The sequence below is a fragment of the Bubalus bubalis genome, chromosome 10, assembly GCF_019923935.1.
Source record: "Bubalus bubalis isolate 160015118507 breed Murrah chromosome 10, NDDB_SH_1, whole genome shotgun sequence".
Classification (NCBI taxonomy): domain Eukaryota; kingdom Metazoa; phylum Chordata; class Mammalia; order Artiodactyla; family Bovidae; genus Bubalus; species Bubalus bubalis.
In genome coordinates, this window is record NC_059166.1 from 16,585,160 (window position 1) to 16,597,195 (window position 12,036).

General features: G+C 44.9%; 1 protein-coding gene across 6 annotated transcripts in view; it reads right to left on the reverse strand.

The window, feature by feature from the left end:
* The window catches only part of IYD (iodotyrosine deiodinase), a 40,453-nt gene that overhangs the window by 4,102 nt on the left and 24,315 nt on the right, over positions 1–12,036 (reverse strand). For 3 of the 6 annotated variants that reach the window (XM_025294372.3, XM_025294371.3, XM_025294375.3), the window contains 2 exons: positions 9,692–9,848; positions 6,732–6,902 (listed from right to left, as the gene is read on the reverse strand). In XM_025294372.3, the coding sequence (XP_025150157.3) occupies positions 6,732–6,902; positions 9,692–9,848 (328 nt within the window). Of the gene's footprint in view, positions 1–6,447; positions 6,903–9,691; positions 9,849–12,036 lie in introns of those variants that run through there. The other 3 variants (XM_025294373.3, XM_025294376.3, XM_025294374.3) reach the window with 2 other exon arrangements.

Here is a 12,036-nt window from a genome sequence, read left to right on the forward strand (position 1 = left end):
CTCTCAGGTGCAGGCTGCCACCACTTCTCACCCTCCCTCCAGGTCTGTTTGGAAGGGGCTCTGGGGCTTTGATCCATCCCTGCTACCAGAGTCTCAAGTCCCATCCTGACCTCCCTAAATCCCCTCCTCACACCTGGCTACAAAGGGCCTTAAAGAAACAGGACCCTGAATCCCTCCTGCTCCCCTCCTTCCCTTAGTAGAGGTGGCTGGTACAGAAGGCATTGTTCGGGTACACATCTCATTCTCCCTCTCTGATTTATCTCAAATCAAGAAACGTCTTGGCTCTTTTTCCTCTGACCCTGACACTTGTTTCAGTTCAGTTTAGTCGCTCAGTCATGTCTGACTCTTTGAGACCCCACGGACTGCAGCACGCCAGGCTTCCCTCTCCATCACCAACTCCCGGAGCTTACTCAGACGCATGTCCATCGAGTCAGTGATGCTATCCAACCATCTCATCCTCTGGCATCCCCTTCTCCTCCTGCCTTCAATCTTTCCCAGCATCAGGGTCTTTTCCAATGAGTCAGTTCTTCTCTTTAGGTGGCCAAAGTATTGGAGTTTCAGCTTCAGCATCAGTCCTTCCAATGAATGTTCAGGATTGATTTCCTTTAGGATGGACCGGTTAGATCTCCTTGCTGTCCAAGGGACTCTCAAGGGACATTTTTATTTAAAATAATTTAAATACCTCACCCAGTCTTATGACTTGACCTGGCATGATATTTACACTAGACTGTCTTTTACTCTCCTCCCAGAAGAGAAAGAACAAGTCTGTCAAGCTTCTCAGGCTCATGCCCATGAAATACATCAAATTGATGGTACTAAACCTGTAGACCTAGCTGCCATTCCCAGGGACAACCCTGACTGGGCCTACCAGGCAGGGCATCTGGGGTAAATAGCCCAAAATCACATGATGACTTGCCTTACTACAGCCCTCCAAAAAGCAGGACATAAGGCTATTAACTTTGATAAACTCAGAGAAATAACTCAAAGACCAGATGAAAATGCAGCACAAATTCTAGCTAGTTTAGCAGAAGGCATTGTTCTGTTAACCTAGCTAGAATTCTGTCCCTACAAAAATATACAAAATTAGATCCAACTTCAAAAGAAGGTACCATTGTCCTGAATACCCATTTTATTTCCCAATCGTCCCCAGACATTAAAAAAAAAGTTAAAAAAGGCAGAGAGGAAGGCCCTCAAACCTCTCAAAGAGATCTTTTAAATTTGGCTTTAAAATTTTTCAATAAATGGGAAGAACAGGCAAAACCAGTAAACACTCAAAGAGATCAGGCTAAATATCATCTCTGAACCTCTGCTCTACACAGCTCCAAACCTTAATCCTCTGACAGAGAAAAGAAATCATCTAGGCCCTGTTACAAGTGCAGTAAAGAAGGGCACTGGGCCTGCTCATGCCCAAAGCCCAGGCCCCCTCCAGGTCCATGTCCTAATTGTGGCATAAAGGGACATTGGAAGGTGGACTGCCCTAATCCCTCTCTAGGGATCCGGACATCTCCTCCCGGTCCCAAGCAGGAGTCCTCAGACCCAGCTCTGCCCAGGCTCCTCAGACTGGCCGCTGAAGACTGAAGGTGCCCAGAGACCCAGACCCCAACTCTCATCACCTTTACAGAGTCCAGGGTATCTCACAGTGGCAGGGAAGCCCATCTCTTTTCTTATCAACACAGGGGCCACCTGTTCTGCCACGCCTGCTTATTCCAGAAAAACTAGTCTTTCAGATCTCTGTCATGGGGGTTGATGGTTAGCACCTACACCACAGATTACCAAGCCTCTGCCTTGCACACTTCAAAATACCCCTTTCCCTCATTCTTTCCTCGTACTCCCAAAATGCCCCACTCCAATCCTTGGAAGGGATCTACTCTCCAAATTCAAGGCTTTCCTCACTGTTTCAAATCTTTCTCCTGACCTGGCCTGGCTACTGCTTCTCGAACCTACTATTTCTTCACCTCCCCCATTACCCTCCTCATCTGTAAACCCTATAGTCTGGGATACTGATAACCCTTCCATCGCCTCCCACCATACTCTCATTTATATTTGTCTAAAAGATCCAACAAAGTTTCCCAATCAACCTCAATATCCTATTTCCCAAATACATCAACAGGGATTAAAACCCAACATCTCTAAGCTACTGCATCAGGGTCTCTTGTGCCCTACTCACTCTCCTTATAACACGCCTATCCTACTTGTTAAAAAGCCAAATGGCTCCTACTGTCTGGGTCAGGACCTGACCCAGGGATTAAACCCAGGTCTCCTGCATTGCAGGCAGGTTCAGAGCTACCATATGATACAGCAATCCCACTCCTGGGCATATATCCAGAGGTGATAGGTGATGGAGAGAGATAAACTGGGAGTTTAGGATTGACATATACACACTACTATACTTAAAATAGATCACCAACAAGTAATAATTGTGTGGCATAGGGAACTCTGCTCAATATTCTATAATAACATAAATGGGAAAAGAATTTGTAAAAAAATAGATACATGTATATGTTTAATTGAATCACTTTGCTATACACCTGAAACTAACACACATTTTTAATCAACTATATACTCCAATCAATATAAAATAAAATTTTTAATTAATTAAAAATAATAAATATTGATATTGAGCATCTTTTCACATGCCTATTGGCCATGCGTATGCCTTCTTTGGAGAAATGTCTATTTAGATCTTCTGCCCATTCTATGATTGGGTTCCCTGTTTTTATTACTGAGTTGTAACAGTTTTTCGTATATTTTGGAAGTTAAGCCCTTGTCAGCTGCATCATTTGCAAATCTTTTTCCCAGTCTGTAGTTAGCCTTTTTTATTTTATGGTTTCCTTTGCTATGCAAAAGTATGTAAGTTTGATGAGGACCCATTTCTTTATTGCTTTTCCTCATCTTTTTGTTTTCTGTTTCTACCAGAGTAGAAGCCATCTTGAACCAGCTTTCTTTCAGGAACTTTAATTCCCCTTGGATGGTTGCTGGGAGGAAGAGAAAGTTAGTTGTTGTTGTTGTTTTTTTTTTGAATGACAAATAATACTGGATCATTATAACTTATGTAATTTTCAAAGTTGTACAATTATACAAAAAAAAAAAAAAAAGGAGGGGCAAACAACCTGTAGAATTACACAGAATCCTTCTTCAAAATGCATTGGCATTGAAATTTTGAAGGAAAAAATAAACAAATGGGACCGAAGCAAACTTGCAGAGTGATGAACTGGCCTAATTTCAATACTGTTGTGTCTATGGGACTCAGGAAGCCCGAGGAGAGGGAGAGAGATGAGAGAAGGGCAGGTCAGTAGAACGGTCAGGACACAGACGACGTTTATCAATTAAGTTTGCCACCTGAACTGGCACCGGAAACAATAACTGGTTGGCTGAAAAGTTCCTTTAAGTTTTCATAAGATGGTATGGAAAACCCTAAGGAAACTCAATACAATGAAAAGGTCAGTCATCATCCAAGGTAAGCTCAAGATGGGGAAGCAGGAAGCCCTGAGCTCTCCCCTCCATGAACTTCTTGCCAGAAATTCTTCCCTGACCTCTGATCAATTTCTACTAATTAGGGAGGCCAAAATGACAAGATGACCTAACTAGGAATATGCTGGCTATCAGACCACGAAAGGCCTCCAACAAGTGGGAAGACAGGAAGTGGCCACACCCTGCTCTCGAGCTAGCAGTCTGGGGAAGCCGAAGGTTAATGACTTCACCGGCCTGGCCCTGGGACAGGGCGCCCGGGCGGAGCAACGCCGGCAGCGCCCCAGAAAGGATCCGCTCCTCTGACCTGCCATCCTCCACTCCTGCAAAATCGAGATCCAGATGGCAAAGGGAGAGATGGGTGGCCCTGAGACCCGTCTTGGCTTCCTGGACTTGCTTCTCATTGTCTGGTTCAGCCGGACGCCCGGCGGTGAGTTCCGGGATGAACCTGCGGGAGGGCGGGGGTGAGGGGGCGGGGGCGCTGGGAAGTTGGGTGCGCGGGAGTTCGCGAAACTTCTTGTGGTGTGGCGCCGCCGCCCTCTCCTCTTTTCCCTCCCCTGGGTCCTTTACACCTCGGTGGCTCCCCTCGGGCTACTTGCGGGCTCTCCGGGCCAGAACAGGGGTGCCTTGGTGAAGCAGTAAGGCGGGGACTTTGGGAGGAAACGGGGCCAGAACGTACAGGAAATGCTGTTGAGGCCCGCCAGGGCTCAGCCCGGCCCTGTGAAGTGGGAGGCCTGGAGCCCGGGGAAGGGACCCAGAGCCGCCCTGAAAACCACAAGCCCATGATCTGCCCTTCTGCGCCGTCGAAGCCGCCGCTCTCCTGCCCAGGCTCCAGCAATACTGAACCTTGAACTTCCAGATGTTCATGCTGGTTTTAGAAAAGGCAGAGGAACCAGAGATCAAATTGCCAACATCCGCTGCATCATCCTAAAAGCAAGAGAGTTTCAGGAAAACATCTATTTCTGCTTTATTGACTATGCCAAAGCCTTTGACTGTGTGGATGACAATCAACTGTGGAAAATTCTGAAAGAGATGGGAATACCAGATCACCTGACCTGCCTCTTGAGAAACCTGTATGCAGGTCAGGAAGCAACAGTTAGAACTGGACATGGAACAACAGACTGGTTCCAAATAGGAAAAGGAGTACGTCAAGACTGTATATTGTCACTGTGCTTATTTAACTTATATGCAGAGTACATCATGAGAAATGCTGGGCTGGAAGAAACACAAGCTGGAATCAAGATTGCCGGGAGAAATATCAATAACCTCAGATACGCAGATGACACCACCCTTATGGCAGACAGTGAAGAAGAACTAAAGAACCTCTTGATGAAAGTGATAGAGGAAAGTGAGAAAGTTGGCTTAAAGCTCAACATTCAGAAAACGAAGATCATGGCATTTGGTCCCATCACTTCATGGCAAATAGATGGGGAAACAGTGGAAACAGTGGCTGACTTTATTTTTGGGGGGCTACAAAATCACTGCAGATGGTGACTGCAGCTATGAAATTAAAAGACGCTTACTCCTTGGAAGAAAAGTTATGACCAAATGAGACAACATATTAAAAAGCAGAGACATTACTTTGTCAACAAGGGTCCGTCTAGTCAAGGCTATAGTTTTTCCAGTGGTCATGTATGGATGTGAGAGTTGGACTATAAAGAAAGCTGAGTGCTGAAGACTTGATGCTTTTGAACTGTGGTGTTGGAGAAGACTCTTGAGAGTCCCTTGGACTGCAAGGAGATCCAACCAGTCCATCCTAAAGGAGATCAGTCCTGGGTGTTCATTGGAAAGACTGATGTTGAAGCTGAAACTCCCAATATTTTGGCCACCTGATGTGAAGAGCTGAATCATTTGAGAAGACCCTGATGCTGAGAAAGATTGAGGGCAGGAGGAGAAGGGGACGACAGAGGATGAGATGGTTGGATGGCATCACTGACACATTGGACATGGTTTGGGTGGTCTCTGGGAGTTGGTGATGGACAGGGAGGCCTGGCGTGCTGCGGTTCATGGAGTCACAAAGAGTCAGACATGACTGAGCAACTGAACTCAGTACTTGATGATCTGTGCACAGAGCCCCTTCTGGTCCCTTCGTACTACTGATGAACTGAAGTAGGTCCCTTCCCTACTGCTCCCTGCCCTTGAAGGACCACCAGGTCCCTTCCCTACTGCCTCTGGTCCCTTCTTACTACTGCTGAAGGGAATTAGGCCCCTTCCCTGCTGCTCTCTGCCATTGAAGACCAGCAGGTCCCTTCCCTGCTGCTCCCTGGTCCCTGTTTACTACTGCTGAAGGGAAGGAGATCCCTTCCCTGAGACTCTCTGGTCCCTTCTTACTACTGCAAAAGAGAAATATGTCCCTTCCCTACAGCTCTTGGCCCTTGAAGGACCAGCAGGTCCCTTCCCTATTGATCTCTGGTCCCTTTTTACTATTGCAGAAGGGAAGTAGGCCTCTTCTCTACTCCTCTCATCCCTTGAAGGACCAGCAGGTCCCTTCTCTACTGCTCTCTGGTCCCTCCTTACTACTGCTGAAGGGAAGTAGCCCCCTTACATACTGTTCTTGGCAAAAGAAGGAGTGGCAGGTCCTTCCTTATGACTCTTTGGTCCCTTCTTACTGGGGCTGAAGGGAAGTAGGTAATTTCCCTACTGTTCTCAGCCATGAAGGATCAGCAGGTCCCTTCTGAACTGCTCTCTAGTCCCTTCTTACTACTGCTGAAGGGAAGTAGGTCCATTCCCTGCTGCTCTCGGCCCTTGAAGGACCAGCAGGTCCCTTCCCTATTGCTCTCTGGTCCCTTTTAACAGAAAGTGTGGGGTGGAAAGCCATTTGATCAGTCTAAATTTAAATTCAGAAATCATCACACAGCTGAATTCTTGGGACTACACTAAATTTTCTGATAACTCTTTCCTCTATGAATTTTTAAAGAGTTAAAAAAAATCCCCCATGATTTTTCTGGAACAATTCAGAAAAACATAAAAACCAGGGCATATTCTTAATAAATATTTAATGCATTTCCAAAGTGGATAAGAAATGGAAAGGAACATATCTGTTCGTCCCTTATTCTGCATGTTCAGCTAATCTCACTAATGGAACCACGCCTTCTCAGACTCAAAGTGCTGGAGAAAGTGGAAAGGTTTCTTGACATACAGAGTGGCCACCCCTGCAGAGTGGAGTGCCAGGGAGATGGGACACCCAGGGAAAGAGAACCGGAGAGGGGAGCAGGGCATCACCTTCCAGCATCTGCCTGCCTGTGTCCTTCCTACACAGTCACCATGATCTGATCCAGAGTTTTCCGTGCGAGGTTGGGCACCGTGGCGTCTTCGCTGGGGTACCCCACAGGGAGCAGCATCAGGAGCTTTTCATTGGTGGGGCGGTTCAGAAGCACTCTCAGACGGGGGCCACAGTTGAGAGGCGTGGTGGTGACAGTCACCAGTCCAGCATTCTACAACAGGAGAGAAAAAGAACATACGCTTTAAAGTCAGCAGGCAAAACCCCAGCTCTGCTTGTAGCATGGGCAAGTTCCAGTCCCTGTAAGACTGTTTCTCCCATAGTTGGGCAGAAAAGAAGCTACCAACGTGGGCAATGGTGTCTTGAATCTTTCCTACCCTCCTCGACCTCCCCAGACCCCATCTCTGAAACAAATAGTGTGAAGCTTCTCAGAGAAGAAAGTACCAGTCTCATTTTTCACTGGTGCTTAAAAAAATGGGAGTGGTTGTTTCATAGAAAGAAATTTGAGGTATTTAATCATACCAAGACAGCATATTATAAGTCAGCATACCTAGACAGCGTATTAAAAAGCAGAGGCATTACTTTGCCAACAAAGATCTGTCTAGTCAAAGCTCTATTTTTTCCAGTAGTCATATATGGATGTGAGAGTTGAAGTATAAAGAAAGCTGAGCACCAAAGAATTGATGCTTTTGAACTGTGGTGTTGGAGAAGACTCTTGAGAGTCCCTAGGACTGCAGGGAGATCCAATCAGTCCATCCTAAAGGAAATGAGTCCTAAATATTCAGTGTTGAAGCTGAAATTCCAATACTTTGGCCACCTGATGCGAAGAGCTGACTCATTTGAAAAGACCCTAATGTTGGGAAAGATTGAAGGTGGGAGGAAAAGCGGACGACAAAGGATGAGATGATTGAATGGCATCACCGACGTGATGGACATGAGTTTGAGTAAGCTCTGGAAGTTGGTGATGGACAGGGAAGCCTGGCGTGCTGCAGTCCATGGGGTCGCAAAGAGTAGGACATGACTGAGTGACTGAACGGACTCATACCAAAGAAATGGAATAACAAAAGGCAGTTCGTGTGATTATACAACCAACCAGTGGAAGCAGAGCATCACCCCAGCTGAGAATACTTGACGTCCAGTGATGGAGGACCCCGGAGAAGGCAATGGCACCCCACTCCAATACTCTTGCCTGGAAAATCCCATGGACGGAGGAGCCTGGTGCACAGCAATCCATGGGGTCTCGAAGAGTCGGACACGGCTGAGCGACTTCACTTTCACTTTTTACTTTCATGCATTGGAGAAGGAAATGGAAACCCACTCCAGTGTTCTTGCCTGGAGAATCCCAGGGACGGGGGAGCCTTGTGGGCTGCTGTCTATGGGGTCGCACAGACTTGGGCACGACTGAAGCGACGTAGCAACTTAGCAGCAGCAGATGGAGGACTCAGTGGCCAAGAAGTACATTAAGAGGTCGAGGAAATATTCCACCAACCTCTGACCAGTCCCCTTGAATAATAAACATTCAATAAAAATCATGTAGCTTCAAGACACTTTTCCAGTTGGCTCTCTCTATCCTCCCCCTGATTTTCCCGATAGATGGTCAACAGTAAGCCTGGGCCAGAAGGAAGTTCTGGAATTGTCTTTGGGAATCAAGCATACCTACAGTCTCTGAGCAATCTATCCAGACAGGGGCTCCTGGAAGATTCTTTCCTCTCGCACAAGTGTACAAATCACAAAACCCACACAAAACCTACACTCAATTACACTTTAAAGAACGCTAAAGAGAACCGGGTCTCCTGCATTGCAGGCAGACGCTTTACCACCTGAGCCACCAGGGAAGCCCTTTAAAGAACGCTAGAGGGCAGCAAACTCCACGGTAAAGTGGAGAAGTTTGCCTAGTCAAAGGCGCAGAAGCCGCGCTTGAAGCCAGCATAAGGCGAAACCGCTTTAGCGGCGGTGCCCTGCGGTTTGACCTTTGTGCCCTTTGTACAGCACCTCCTTTATTTATCTGTTTCAGAATCAGAAAGCAGACAGGACGCCAGCTACTTTGTAACCATTTTTCAAGTCATCTAAAGTGTTTTTTATAGGTTTTTAAAAAAATGTTTTATTTTTTATGTTTTTTCCCTCTTTTATGCCACAGTGACTATTTTGCAGGTTTTCAGCAAGCATGTTTTCCTTTGAGATAATGAAGAAGAACATAGGTTTTTGCAATTGACTGTCCCTTGATCCCTTGAAGGTTGGCTCATTCGTTCTTCTAATGCTGTTTGCTTTGTTTATTTCACTTGTTTACCATCACTCTCCACCCCTTCCCAGGACCACAGTTCCCACTAGAGTATACTATTCACACATGGATGCAACTGTTCCTGGTGCCTCCTGGAATCTGCCACATAAAAGGAGCTCAGAAAATACCTGGTATAGGAATGACTTGAATCTTGTGAAATCCTGCTCTGTTTCATGCTTAGTGTTACTGTAGCTACTTATAGATGGGTTTTTTTTTTAAGCACATGAACATGTTTGTTTGTTTTTTTTTTCGTCATGGACATGTTTCTAATGCAATATGTAAACAACTTCTCAGGGTAGGAGCTCCGTAATAGAGTCCCCCTTATGGCTTTTTAATCATCCCACTGGCTCAGACAACAGTGAACACAGCTGAGAAGCCAGGCCCTGCAACTTTCAGATTCCAAAGCTCCTTATGTGTGTTCACCAAAACCCTTAAAGTTTCATGTCCTTACAGAAGAAGGCAAACACAATGACCATTTTGTTGACCCTTAACTGATATTATAAGTAAACTTCCAGGAAGGATTCCGGATTGTTTGAACCATCATCCTCACCAGCCCAGCTTTCCAGAGGTAGATTATACATCAGAGTAACTTGCCTTAGGAATTCAACTTTAGATAAAACTCTACTAGTCCCTGAACTAGAAACTCAGCTAAAATTTGGAAATAAAACCGCAATCGGCCCCACGGATCACGTCTCTCTCTTGGACAGAGAGGGAGGGCGGCAGACCTGTAGGGCAGCTAGGAGAATGCCACAAGCGATGGAGACGCTGATCTCATTGTAGTAGTGAATCTTTTTCTTGCCATTTGCAGAAAATCCATGGACTTGCTTGAAAATGAGAATCAAAACAGGGGCAGTGTCCAAGTACTCTTTAATCCAATTGGTCCTAAAGGCGAGAAAAAGATATTCAGAAGAATATTTTCTCTTAATGGTTTTTTTTTGTTCCCCTTTTACCACCTTACTGACATGAAAAATAAAAACATTTACTCATCTTTTATGGTTAAATTGAAAAAGACCAGGATTATTCTTTTGTCATATTCATCATTTTCTAGCCAAAGTCAATAAACAGATATTCATAAAAATCATATGGCAAAGACATGTGAAATGCTGAAAAGACACAAAGATGGATCTTATAACCCAGAGGGTAATAAGTCACGTTTAGCAAAATAAAAACTTGGTAAATTTTATGAAAGAAAAATAAGCCAAATGCCTTAGGAGCTCAAAAATGAAATGCTAATTTTAAATAAGAAAGTTGTCAGAATGTATGCAAAATTTCTCTTGAGGAGGGATGCTGAAGACCAAGTGGAGAAAGGGCACTGGGCAGGGCACCCTAGTGAAGAGATGAGCGAAGGGCAGAGTCGGAAGGAAAATCCTTGGCCAGCCAGGGATTTCAGAAGTCTGATAGGCTGGGGGATGCTGTGCATGGTGGAGCATGTGTTGGAGGGCTGGCAGTTTTCATACAGATTTTGCACAGAGCTTTGTTCAGGGGGGCATGAAAAGTTACCATGTTTCTGAGCAGAAGCATCATGTGATCAGATCTGCTTCAGAGAGAGCCAGGATGGTGAAGACCAGCTCTCCGGGGAGACCAGAGAGAAGATGATGGCCATGGCCCAGGAGAATCTGGGGAACTATGAAGGCTGGAGCTGACAGATATGATACAAGAGTGCAAAGGGAAAAGGAAAAGGTGACAGTGAGGTTGAAGCAAGTCTCCAGATGGTGGTGCTCTTAGCCTAGTTATGGAGAAAAGGAAGGAAACCTTTGTGGGAGAGGGACATAACCCATGGGAGGTATAAATGCTGAGTTTCCATTTTTGTTTTCCAGCTAAGAGCATGTCTTTCATTATCCTGCCCATGCTGCTGCTGCTGCTGCTGCTGCTGCTGCTAAGTCACTTCAGTCGTGTCTGACTTCACGAGCCCATGGACTGCAGCCTACCAGGCTCCTCTGTCCATGGGATTTTCCAGGCAAGAGTACTGTAGTGGGTTGCCATTGCCTTCTCTGTATCCTGCCCATACATTTTGACAAATGTTTCATTCTAGCACAGGTATTCAAAGGAAAGACCCTCATACCATGCTATGTATTAGAATTTTCCATTAGGATATATAATGTCATCAGTAAACAAGAGACAGTAATTGTTCATTTCGTTTTTAACCTAGGAAGTATAATACTTTCTTGTTTAAAATACACTAAACTCGCATGTATATTTTTCTACGGTTTCTTTTACCCTACTTACTTCTGTAGATTACTTATTCAAAGCTACTTCACCATACCTCAGCCAGCTTACTCACATTTGACTAGGATCAATTATTTTCCTCTTTAGAAGGAGGGAGAATGTTAATAGTTTACCAGAACACTCTGGAGTCAACTAGCTTTGCCATGTTAGGTAAGCCTCTCTCTTTCTCACAGCTCATCTTCCTCATGTGTAAAATGTATTCACCTCAAAAGGTTTTGTGATGGTAAATTCAGTCCAAATAGATCAGGTGCTTAGAATAGTACCCAGGGCATGGTGCCATGCATGTGCTAGCTAGTGTTATTATCACAACTATATTTTATTTTACAGTGAATAATTCAAAACAATTTAAAAATATAAGGTGAAGAATAAGTAACTTACTAGTTTCGGAGGCAGGGTAGTAATTTTTTACAATTTTTGTACTTATTTGTCAGGGCATACATTGTTGGCTAGTATTTCAGTTTGTTCAGTTTTACAGGAATGTATTATGACATTGTATTAGAACTAATACAGATTGCGACATGCTGAGGGCTGTTAAGAAAGGACAAGTAACACCTTCTGCCTGGAGCGGAGGGCCTCATGCCACCAGAGGAGAACAAAGCTCAACAGATAAGTTGAACCAGATTGTATATTAGAGGCTTTAATGACAGCTCTGAGTTTCAGAGCTGACCTAAATTGGATATCAGGAGGTGAGTGAGCTGAGTGTTCATTTGCAATGCAATTTAGCAAACATTTATTCAGTTACCTACTATGCATTAGCACTGTGCTAAGTGATACAAGGCTGGGCCCTGGAGTTTTTATAAACATATCTGTGTGTACATATTGTCTGCACAGAAAGTCTGTAATG